Raw genomic sequence first — 12,962 nt, forward strand, 5'->3', positions numbered from 1 at the left:
TCAATATAATTCTCTCAGTAACATATATTGGTAAACGGGCTCCAAACTTTCTTTTTATAGACTTTGCCAATTTGAAACATTCCAGCCACAGGCAATTTCAATCACAACCAGCTCACAGAATGACAACAGCTCTAACAAATAGCTCCCCTGGTATAAGCCGTCTCCATGACACTACTGAATTTCCCCACCTCAGCTGTCCCTCAAACTCTCCAACATAAATCTCCAATCTCCTGCCAAGCAGAAGACAGGCAGTGCCGTGTGCGCAAGATAGGGAAGAGACTTTGAGGGAAGCTAGCTTCTCACTTCTTCCACAGGCCTTCTAGCTCCTGGCTTCAGTCGCACATCAGCTCCTGAGGCACACCGCGCTTGCAGTTCCTGAGCATTCCCGCACCTCTGGCCTGGGTTTCTACTTTCATTTGCTAAGTGAGCTGCTTATTTTCCATTTGGTTCCCACTTAAAACTTAATTTTTTTAAAAAAACATTTTATTTATTTATCAGAGTGAGCACAGGCAGACAGAGTGGCAGGCAAAGGCAGATGGAGAGGCAGGCTCCCGCTGAGCAAGGAGCCCGATGTGGGACTCGATCCCAGGACTTTGGGATCATGACCTGAGCCGAAGATAGTGCCTTAACCAACTGAGCCACCCAGGCATCCCTAAAACTTAATTTTTATTATTTCTTCTCTTTACTTGTCCCTGTGGATTTATTAATGTCATTTTATTGCAATTTCAGAAGGAAACAGAAGTTAAGGTATGGGTTCAATTCAACATGTGTAACCAGAAGCCCAGATCTGGCAACATCTGAACTTTGGAAGATTCTGAATGGATTCATTTTTAATCATTCGTTAATTTAATAAAACATAATGAGCTCTGACTATGTGCCAGATACTCTTTTAGGCTCTTAATGCTACATGCATGAAACTATTAATATTCTCAAGGAATTTAGACTCTAATAGAAAATTATTTGTATCTGCATGAAGAAACCCAAAAACCATCTTGAAAAAATGGATATTGCAGCAAGTCAAAATAAAATCCTCTATTAATGTTTTAATATACCAAAAACTAAGTAATTTGCCCTGGTTAATACTATGACTATCGGAGCAAACTAAGTAAATTATTCTTGTTAACACTATGACTACAGCAGCAGAACTACATTTACATTTAGACTAAACTATAATTAAATCATAGTAGAAAATACTCTCTGTCTTGGGAATTCAGGTTTCTATTCTTCAAACTATACTGTCAAAAAAATGAGACAGATGACAGCATGATTGCAGAGCACTGAAAAAAAGTAGGCCATTATGAAGAGTAATGATCCCTTTTAATATAGGTGAAATTAGAATGCTCCTCAAGAATGGAGGAGATATCTATTCGGCATAATCCTCAGCAATAGTTCAACATTAATATTTGTTATACTATATATCAGTGGTTCTCCAATACCAGTCTGTAAACCAGTACTGACTCATAACAAAATGTCACTAGTTAATGGCAAACAAAGTCTATACAAGTCACCAAAGGTCTTTTCTTGTAAAGGACTGTATCTATTCTGAGATTATATCCTTAACATGTGGGGTTAGAATATTCTTTTTTATAAAATAAAAATGATGACAGATGGTGTTGCTCATTTTTAATGTCCTTACTTATCAAAATAAAAAGCTGATAGTTCTATCCTCTTCTTGACATTACTTTGCCTGAAATTTCCATTCAAAATTTAGTTTCTCTATGTACTATCAAGGCTCAAATAATAATGGTGCTAGTTAAAGAGGCATCTGGATTATCTAAGATATTGGCACTTAGAGGTAAAAACTCTGGAACCATAGGTATATTCCCTGTTAACTCAAAGAACACATGACTGTCTACTGCACGCTCTGCAGAATTCAACAACACATAAACATGGCATTTAGAGCTCATGAAAAGTAATTTAAAAAGTGGTTTTCGAGTAAGTGATCTAACAAAAGTGGCAGGTCTCACAGATCTAGGAAGAATACATTAACAATGCAGTGTTGTAGAAACAGTGCTAGAGTATAATCAGCTCAAAAATTTAGTTTTGGGTTTGCCACTAATTAGGAAACCTTGAACTCTATCGCTTACACTTTTTGGATCTCTAGTTCACCGTGAAATGAAATGATGGGATTGGCTGATCACTAATGTTTTGTCCGGCCTAAAAAAATCTGTTTCAACTCCTTTAAATGGACAGTATAACAATCCTGATAACTGCTGCTCATAAAGAATTTGGGTAAATTTTATTCTGTGTTTCTTGGGAGAAGATTCAAAATACTAAAAGTTCCAGTCATCTATCTATAGGGTGGGTAAAAAAGATGGGGGGATACTTGCTTATAACTGTACTTTCAGAGAAATTTTTTTTACTAGTCTTACTGGAGGAATTGAAGAGTTTAAGAGGAAGGAAGAGTCTGACGCCAGCATACTTCTTCCCTCTCCTAGGTCTAAGTTTTACAGTACTGGGGGCAGGAAAGAGAAATGAAGAAGGCAAAGCTCTCTGTACATGATTAGTCAAAGAACATCAATGGTGAGGAGACAGATCTTGCATTGTTTAGGTTAAGTGTGGTTCCATTCAATGATGATTAAGTCAGCACAATTTGTGGGGCCCAACGCAAAATGGAAAAGGCAGTGAAAACACATTATTAAAGGCACCAAAGTACAAAACCTCTTCCTTCCTTCAGGGTCTTTCTTTCTCTCCCTGTCAACTTATCATGGTGCTTTTTATTTTCTATTTAACATCATGGATCCCTGGGCAGGGGGATACTCACAGGGCAAATGCAGATCCTCAAAGATGCTTAAGAACCTCACCACACAGCTCAGCACAAGCAAAATCCACCAGCTACAGGGTTCTACCTCCTGCAGGCTACTAGACCCATACACTGTGCCCTGGATGGAGGTGGGCAAGTCAATCCTTCTGTCCCATGATAAATGGGTAACCCCCAACCAACCACAACTGCCAGGCAGGGATATACCTCAGTATCTGGACTGAGGGACTCACTCCCTGCCAAGTCATCTACCTAATGTGCCAACACACTGCCAACCAGAGACACCAGATGCTGCAGGGCACATACAATGGACCCAGACCCTCACTGTTATATTTAGGCCTCCACCAAAGGTAAGGAACAACAGTAGAACACAGACCTTTCCCCACCAATGTGACCACAACAGTGGTGGGGCAGAAGCAGACAGGATGAGGACAGGCAGGGCCCAGGATAACAAAGCATGGAAGAGACAGCAGTCAAAAACTGGTCCTAAGAGTCAGCAGGAGACAGGAGAAAGCTTAGGCTCCAAGCCCCTAATGCATGCTCCATTTTCCCATCAGATGTAATTGACAAACATAAATTCAAATATAAAAATTAATAAAAATTTTAAGAGAGTGAGCCTAGAAGGTTAAACCTGAAACACAAAATCCTTCTGAGTATGGGTCTCTATGCAGCTGCACCAATTACACATCCAGGAAGTTGGCCTTGGCCTCCCCTGACAGTGGTCTTTACATGGGAGGCCACTGTAGTTTGTTTGTTTTTTTTTTAATTTTATTTTATTTTTTCAGTGTTCCAAGATTCATTGTTTAGGCACCACACCCAGTGATCCATGCAATACGTGCCCTCCTTAATACTCTCCACCAGGCTCACCCATCCTCCCATTCCCCTCCCCTCCAAAACCCTCAGTTTGTTTCTCAGAGTCCAGAGTCTCTCATGCTTTGTCTTCCCCTCCAACTTCCCCCAATTCACTTTTCCTTTCCTTCTCCTAATGTCCTCCATGCTATTCCTTACGCTTCACAAGTAAGTGAAACCGTAAGAAATGTTCAGCTTCACCTTCATTACCAAGAATCCCTTCAGAGGAGCACAAATATCTTCCACCGGTCACCCCAGTGAAGCACATTCCCAGCTCCTTCTCTTACATTGGACATCCCATCACTTGGCCAGTGGCACACAGGACAATTTCTGTCCTTCCACTAACTTCCATGTTCCTTCATGGGGAGCCACCAAAGTTCTCTCTTCTGCATCTTTCCTGGGCCATATAGTATCAGAACAAGCATACTACATTTCAAGCCCCATTGGTACATGTCACTCCAAAAACTTTTGTCCTTAAAATCCCTGGACCATATCTGTACATTTGTATATATGTTCTTGGTAGAATTCCAAACTTCAAGAAACATATGCCAAGTTCTTCCACATGAACTTATCATATTTTACTCTGGCAACACTAGAGTGGACCTTCAAGTTTCTACAGTATCTCAAGCATCCATCTACAAAAAAAGATGGCACTTTCCCCTTTTTGTACTCCAGTCTTTACATGATTTTCATGTAGACTCCTTCATGTAGTTTATGAAGGAAAATGTACTCCCAACATGCTTCCCAACCAGGGATGTAATAGAAAAGCCTCTCTTTTGAACTCTCACTCCTAAGACATCAGTGATGATAACTTCCTTCCTCCTTCAATCATTTTTTTGGGTCTGCCCTCAATTTCTGGAAGTTCACTAACTGCTCTCTTCTATTCTCAGTTTTGGTTTTGGTCACAATTCTAAGACAAAGAAAAAGAATCCCATCCAATCTGTTACATAATAAAGTCGGATACTTGATAAAATTGAACATTTAAATAGTAACTTAAATGTTAAAAAAATTCATTACTCTAGACATTGATACCAAGTTGATGAAGAAGGCCATATCTTACCCCTAAAATTCAAAATGATCTTGGATAAAGTTGGGCAGATAAATGCAACTAGACAGGTAAAGCTCCTTAAATGGAAATATATTTTCTTTATCTCTATATACAACCTGATTCTTTTCTTTTAACATCTTCAAATTTGCTTCCAGTTCAGTACTAACTTGAGTTTTATGCTGAAGTAACTGTTGCATATGTTGGAAAGAAATGATGATATCCTTTAAAAAATTATAAATAAGGTATATTAGTTGGAAGAATTTTAAGACTGTAAGTATGTTTCTAAATTCACTCTTAAACTACATTTTCTAATTTCTTAACTTACCTTTATAGTTTAATTTCAACAGCATAATAAATAAGAATGAAAGAAACTAGTAGCACATTTTATTAAATATATAAAATTATACTAAATATATAAAATAATTACATTATATGATTGTTATATCCAAGAGTTTTTCAAATAACTAATAGTTTTTTGAAATGGATCATGAATGAGTATGAGACAGTATAAGACACTACTGGAAAATGTGAAGCATTTAAAACCAAATCTTTTGTTGGCTTGTCTTAAAAACAGTAAATCTATCATTACTGAAACGTCGTATTGCTAATGAGCTAGGATGTCATAGTATGTATTCAGAATAAAATGGAGGAAAACCAGAAAAACAGAGGGGACAAAAAAAGAAACAGGAGAACTTTTCTTTCACAGACCTTTTTTAAATAGAGGAATTATAAATATCAAATAGATTCAAAGAGAGTATAACATCCTATAAATGCATGCTCTAAGCATACATACATTTCAATAATTATCTGCTAGGGTACCAATGGTCTAAATTATCAAGGAAAAAACTGATTTATTACTCTTTTTATTTATCAAATATTTTAATATAATATTTTTCCAAATGTATTAAGACATAATTAACAGGGGTGCCTGGGTGACTCAGTGGGTTAAACCTCTGCTTTCGCCTCAGCTCATGGTCTCAGGAGCCTGGAATCAAGGCCCACATCGAGCTCTCTGCTCAACAGGGAGCCTGCTTCCCCCTCTCTCTGCCTACTTGTGATTTCTGTCAAATGGATAAAACAAATATTTAAAAAAAAAAAGACTTAACTGACAAATAACATTCTGTAAACTCAAGTTGTACAACATGATTTGATAGATACATATAGTACTAAATGATTACCCTAATAAGATTAATTAACGTCTCTATCACTTCACATAATTACCTTTTTTGTGTGTGTGGTGAGAACATTTATGATCTACTCTCTTTTTTTTTAATGATCTTTTTTTTTAATTGATCTCTTAAATTCAAATATATAACACAATTTTGTTAACTAAAACCATCATGCTGTACATTAAACCCCCAGAACTTATTCATCTCATACCTGAAGTTTATACCCTTGGACAAACCTCTCCTCATTCCTTGGCTTTATTTTTTAATGGAGCATATGTGAGACCTGGTTAAAAAGGTACATGTGCATCCATTAAATAGGCTCTCAGTGCTTACTATGCACCAGGAAATTGACCTAAACATGATTCCATTTGTTATTTAACTTAATTTATTTCCCATATTATACCTGGTTTTAAAAAATATTTACTGGCTCCCCAAATATCTTATGATTGCTTGCCTTTTTTGCTTCTTGAATATGTGTGATCTCTTCATTAATCTTCTTATTTAATTCCAACTCCTTTAAAAAGTGAGTAATTTTCAAGTTATGATATAAAATTCAGCAAATTCTACATTTAATTCAGTGATCCATACGTTTAGGAGAGTCATGACCCCTTCTTACCCCAGAGTACCAACATTTGTTTGCTGGTGAAGTAGTGGCTCCTAGTGAAATAAAGGTGGTATGAGATGCCCAACATAGGCTACTGTGTAAATTTATAAATATTCATGTCAAAAAATTACAAAATTCTCATCTCCAAAAGCTTTTCTGGAGATGCCACTGTACCACAGATTACCTGACATTATATGAGATTGGAAATACAATGGTTTACAGACAAATTTTATTGTCTTAAATTCTTGTTGATAATGGCAAAAATTGCCTAATAATGAAAAATAATTCACGGTATCTTTTTTTTTTACTACGTATGTTAACTTTACCAAGAAGGAACATTTTAATATTATAAGCCTGAAATTCTCATTTTACAAAAACACTATATAAACATGAATATATTTGATTAAATACCATGTTGAATCTTTCCTGAAGTTCTTGAAATTTCTGTTCTTTAATTGTTAAATGGATGTTTTCTTCTCCCATCTTATGTTGACATGTGACCTTGGACTTTATCAAGTCTGACGTAACTTTTTTTAGTTCCTTCACATAAGAAATATAAAAAGTTCAGTATAAACATTTTATCAAAGCGAGATATTTTTTGACAGTTTTAAAGTCCATTTTAAATGTATCATTATAATTTACTGTACTTCACATAGCAAGATAATACTACTGATCCATAAAGGTCTATTTCCCCTAGTTCCCTTACAAGATAATTAGCCAAGGTGGGAATGCTATAGGGAGAGAAGGCATGATTTTTTTTTCCCTAAAAAGAGCATTCTAACCAAAATAACTAACCCACCAGAAGTAGGGTATTTTTATTTATTACTTATTCAAAAAAATCTACAGAGATAAAAAATAACAAAAGATTATAGATTTCCAAGTTCCCTAGCACCTAATAAGAAAAATTTATGTGAGAAATAATCATAATCTAATGTGATGAGGGCTATATTACAGAAATGTATAGAAGCATAAAAAAGAAAAAGATTGGGGTGCCTGGGTGGCTCAATGGGTTGGGGCCTCTGCCTTGAGTCTTTAAGTCTTTAAAACTAATTGAGCCTTTAAAGATAAACTTACAAAGAGGACAAAAAAGTAGCCATTCCAGACAAAAAGACTATGCATGCACAAACTACAGAAACATGAAACAGTATGGCACTTTTCAGGGAAACAGAATAGGTTACGGCTGGAGCTAATATGTAATGGATGAGGGGGCGGAGTAGAGTATTCATGGTTATGGCTAGAAATCTGACAGGATTCAAGTATTTGAAAGGGCTTATAGGCCAAGATTAAAAGAGCTTTAATTTTATCCTATAGGCAATAAGGAATTAATAATTGAAGGATTTTGAGTAGGAGAAAGACATAAGATTTGTAATTCAGAAAAATAACTCTAGCATCATTACAGATTATTAGAATTGAGGAAGGTACAAAAGAAGTCTTCATTTGTGAAGTTACACGTCCATTGAGCTTAATAGCTATCATCCAAATACATTAAAATTCTGAAATACCAACTTCTGAATTGGTGTGTAATTTATTATTCTGCTGTTCTGTGGATACTGACTATATTAAATATTCAAGAACCCTATTTTCACATTTTTAACTACATAGTATCTGACCTCCCTTTAAATTTTGGAGGGATTCTACATTATGAGTCCACTGTCCACTAGACGAGCCAGAAATGCCAGATAGTAGCTTTTTAAGCATGAGGCTAGATTCTGCTAATCAGATGTACCCATCCTGGATACTGGATCAGGAAGCAATATCACAAAGAACAAGAACTGCTACAAATCCTTCTGCTATAGACTTTAGGGACAATGGTAGTAACATCACATTTCCATGGACAACAATGGTACCACTAAAGCAGAAGCAGCATCCACGATAGTCAAGAGTGACAGTACAACCTACAATGTATAATGGTCCATGTGGAAGTTGGTTTTATGGTGTGTGGTCTTGGATATTGCAAAGCTTCCCTTGTTTCTGACCATTTTCTAAGTCTGAGATAACCAACATCTAAATTCCTTGGCTAACAAAAATCATCTTAGAGTTAAGAATCCTGACTAATATACTTTAGTTTTTAAAAGTCTATATATAAGAACTGAATAAATATTAACAACAAACAGCTCTTTTGTAGAAAAAAAGTTTAATTCATTAGGGTGGTGAGATTACAAGAAACTGTTATTGTCTTCATTGTACTGATTAGAATTTTCTCCTTTTTTTCTAAAGTAAACATATTTCTTAAAGTATCAATGTACAGGACATACATATATATAGTGTAGTATGTAACAGTATATAAAACAATGGAAATAAGGGCACTCACTCAGTTATTAGTTAGAAGAGAGATGATGGCAAATGACTGTGCCCTAAAGAACTCCAACACGCATGGATTCCAGAAGAAGCTACTATGGAAGGCTGAGAAGTACAGTCAACTGAGGTAGGTGGAAAATCAAGAGTGTAATGTTCAGGAAGCTGAAAAGCGAGCAGCGGAAAATAGGGCTGCCAATATGTCCAGAGTTCTACATGTTATAGCTTCAGATGCTGCATGAAAACTCACCCATAACTCAATACCTAGTTCACAATCCAGGAGAAAGGATTAATGGTTTTGGTTCACATGTCCCTTTCAGGTATGTGCATTGCATAAACAACTGCTAAAGTGACCAGGCATGGGTCAGGAGAGAGGACTTGACTCTTAGAAAAGCAGGCAGACAAATTAGTGGCCGATACAAAGAGAACAATCAGCAAGTACTGAATAATGAAAGAAGTCTGAACAAAAGAGGTATGCGTTGAAGACTGAGTAGTATACCAGATATCCTCCATTTGCCTGTCCTGACTCACTCTCCACCCTTTCTTCACACTGCTTTGTCCCCTGTGTGTTGATATCTGTGGATAGAGCAAACAATTCTTGCCCTCTGACTCCTGGCTGGCTTCAATCTCCGGAAGGCACCAGCAAATCAGTATGCTGGGAAGACAGAGAGATTGAGGTATTTCCTTGTTTCCTCCCCACATGATCACAAAATGACAATAGCTCTCTACCTTTACCAAAGGTTCCACCTCTTTCCAGATTCCCACTATCTGCTTCTGTCCCTTGCCCCCTCAGGTTTATGTGGTATAATCATTCCCCCACTGCTTCTATCCCTGTGGTGCTTCAGACCTCCCCCTGGTTTCCCTGAACTCTGCCCATAACTTTGTAGACAGCTGCTTCATCAAATTTTTCATTTTTACCCGTTCCAAGGTGCCATCTATTTCCTGACTCAATCCTGTTCAATAAAAATAAACTGAAAGAAGGGATTTTAAGGGCTGTGGAGGAGAGCAAAGGCAAAAAGGAAGGAACAATGAAGAATTATGACAATTGCAACAAAAATTTTCCATTAAATTGAACAGAATATGTTTAAGAAGTAGTAGGAAATGATGTTGAAGATATAGAATGGGGCCAGACCACAGAAGTTATGAAAAGTCAATTAAAGAAGTATTGGACAGGGGCACCTGGGTGGCTCAGTGGGTTAAAGCCTCTGCCTTCAGCTCAGGTCATGGTGCCAGGTCCTGGGATCGAGCCCCGCATCAGGCTCTCTGATCAGCGGGGAGCTGCTTCCCTCTCTCTCTGCCTGCCTCTCTGCCTACTTGTGATCTCTCTCTGTCAAATAAATAAATAAAATCTTTAAAAAAAATAAGTATGGGACTAAATCAGTATGTCATGCACCGACACTTACACAATGTTATATGTCAATTATAACTTAATAAAGCTGGAAAAAAAATTGGGACTTGATTTGGTAGGCAAAAGAGAAGATTCAATCAACCATTCCTTCTCTATATACTAAGTATCTAGCATATCAGGCACATAGAAGCAATGAACTAGTAAACCAGCAATAGTTTGGCAACAAGAATGAATAAAAACCAAGGGCGCATGGGTGCTTCAGTCAGTTAAGCATATGCCTTCAGTTCAAGTCATGATCCCAGGATTGAGACCCACATCAGGCTCCCTGCTCAGCAGGGAATACTGCTTCTCCCTCTTCTCCCTCTCATGCTCATGTGTGCTCTCTCTTGCTCACTTTCTCTTTCAAATAAATAAACACCTTAAAAAATGAATAAAAACCAGATAAAAGAACAGTGACTAGGGGCACCTGGGTGGCTCAGTGGGTTAAAGCCTCTGCCTTCATGATCCCTGGGTCCTGGGATAGAGGCCTGCATCAGGCTCTCTGCTCAGCAGGGAGCCTGCTTTCCCCTCCCCTCTGCCTTCCTCTCCCTACTTGTGATTTCTGTCTGTCAAACAAATAAACAAAATCTTTAAAAAAAAAAAAAAAAAGAACACTGCCTGAGGCGCTATTTTATCAATCCAGGCATGAGATGATAAATGTCTATATTTTAAGAAATGAAGAATGGCAAATATGAGATATTCTAAAGGAAAATATAATTGAATAGACAAAGAGAATGAAGGAAAAAGATTATTCCAGAGTGCCTAAGTGAAGCTAAAAGAAGTGAAAAGAAAAACCATGAAATGTGAAAAAGAAAGCATGCAATGGAAAGGAAATCGGAAGTCTGCTTCACTGAAGAAATAGATGAACATATATTAAGACAACAAGAAACAGTGATGAACAATGTTCTGAGACTATTAAGAAAGCCAAAAAAGCACAAATCATTATGCCTGAGCCATAGGTTGTTATATTTAAAAAATATATTAAATTATATTAATTATATTAAATTATATTTTTTAAAAGTCCTTCATTCATATTTTTTCGAATTACAGAAGGTTACATGAGATGAATTCCCTCAAAAGAAGTTTCAGTGTTCCAGCAATGGTTCATCTTCACAGTCAGCAAGAGGATTTCCTTTGAAAGGAGAGCTGCATAAATTTGGGGGGATGTGGAGGGAGAAAGGAGGGAGATGGAGAATGAAGAATCAATCCAGTATGTGGCCTGCTGACCCTGAAATTACAGTACGTCATAAAAGGGGATGACCTTTTGCATACACTAGTCTACAGACCTTTAGAGTCAAAACATAGAAGGAGCTGCTGTTTCAGGAGTATGAATAGTAAACAATTTCCCTTTTTAATAAATATATGGTTTCTAATGAGGAATAAAAGAAGAAATGTACATGGACAAATTGTTTATGCTGCTATCACTATTAAGAAGGTTAAAATTGTGGGCTCTGGAGTCAAAATATGTCTAGGCTCCAGTCCTGGCTTTATTTTCCTTGTTATGTAACTTTAGGTAACTTATTTAACTTCCTTCTGTCTCAAGTTCCTCATCTGTAAATTAGAAATTTAATTTTTTAAAAAATAACAAATCTTGTGCTGGGTAATACTTCATGCAACAAGTATTTGTTGAGTATCTACTACATGTCAGGCACTATTACCTGTTATTACCACTAAGTGAATCCAAGGGAATTTTAGGATTATTTTTTCTACTTTCAAAATAAAGTCTTAATAATGGTATAGTTAAATATTCTTTTATTTATTTAAAGAATTAAGATTCACTTTTTCATATCTAAAAATAAGAATTTTCCTGTAGACCATGAGCTCCTCAAGGAAAGGCACCATGTTTTATACTCATCCTATAGCAGCCTAATACATTCAATGAATGGACTCTGAAAAACAATCTGAGGGGTTTGAAGTGGCGGGGGGGTGGGAGGTTGGGGTGCCAGGTGGTGGGTATTGTGGAGGGCATGGCTTGCATGGAGCACTGGGTGTGGTGAAAAAATAATGAATAATGTTTTTCTGAAAATAAATAAATTGAAAAAAATGCAAAAAAATAAATAAATAAAATAAAAGGAACTAAACATTATAATGACTATAAGAAGAAAATTGATAAACATGATTATGAAAAAAAATGTGACTTTACCTAATATAAGATTTGACGAACACTAAGGTTGATTTATTCAGGATAAAACAAAAGGCAATAAAAATATTTGGTAAGAGCAGTTGATGTGAGCCAGACAGAGTATTATTAATGACACAACAGTTCACAGTCAGTTTGTAAGACTAAATAGAAAGTGGTACGTTTAAGTATAATGCTGAGGGTTTAATCACTGGTTGAACCAGCTGGCTTCACTCCATTCAATGTAACAACCACAGCCCTACAGATCACCATGTATATAGACAGATGCTCATGGTTTAAATGTGAGCAGACCAGTACAATAATGGAAAAATAAAGTTAGTAGATGGTGAGTCACTAGCATTATATTAACTTTAAAAGAACAGCGTATTTTTTGGCTAGAAAATAACCGTGACTGTTGTAATAGATAGCCCTAAATTTGTGAATTTAAAATAGGTTAATTCTAGGGGCGCCTGGGTGGCTCAGTGGGTTAGCCTCTGCCTTTGGCTCGGGTCGTGATCTCAGGGTCCTGGAATCGAGCCCCGCATCGGGCTCTCTGCTCAGCAGGGAGCCTGCTTCCTCCTTTCTCTCTGCCTGCCTCTCTGCCTACTTGTGATCTCTGTCAAATAAATAAATAAAAAATCTTTAAAATAGGTTAATTTTTCATTATAAGTACAGATCCAAGAATATGCTAGAAAACAACAATTACAGAAATAAGACCGTATAATAAAAC

At 36.7% G+C, this 12,962-nt stretch overlaps 1 protein-coding gene across 1 annotated transcript in view; it reads right to left on the bottom strand.

The window, feature by feature from the left end:
* The window catches only part of CCDC73 (coiled-coil domain containing 73), a 113,212-nt gene that overhangs the window by 25,955 nt on the left and 74,295 nt on the right, over positions 1–12,962 (bottom strand). The window contains exons 9-11 of the mRNA XM_044259030.1: positions 6,843–6,971; positions 6,282–6,341; positions 4,775–4,879 (exon numbers count right to left, since the gene is read on the bottom strand). Coding sequence (XP_044114965.1) covers positions 4,775–4,879; positions 6,282–6,341; positions 6,843–6,971 — 294 coding nt within the window. The remainder of the gene's footprint in view (positions 1–4,774; positions 4,880–6,281; positions 6,342–6,842; positions 6,972–12,962) is intronic.

This window comes from Neovison vison, chromosome 7 (assembly GCF_020171115.1).
Source record: "Neovison vison isolate M4711 chromosome 7, ASM_NN_V1, whole genome shotgun sequence".
NCBI classification, from domain to species: domain Eukaryota; kingdom Metazoa; phylum Chordata; class Mammalia; order Carnivora; family Mustelidae; genus Neogale; species Neogale vison.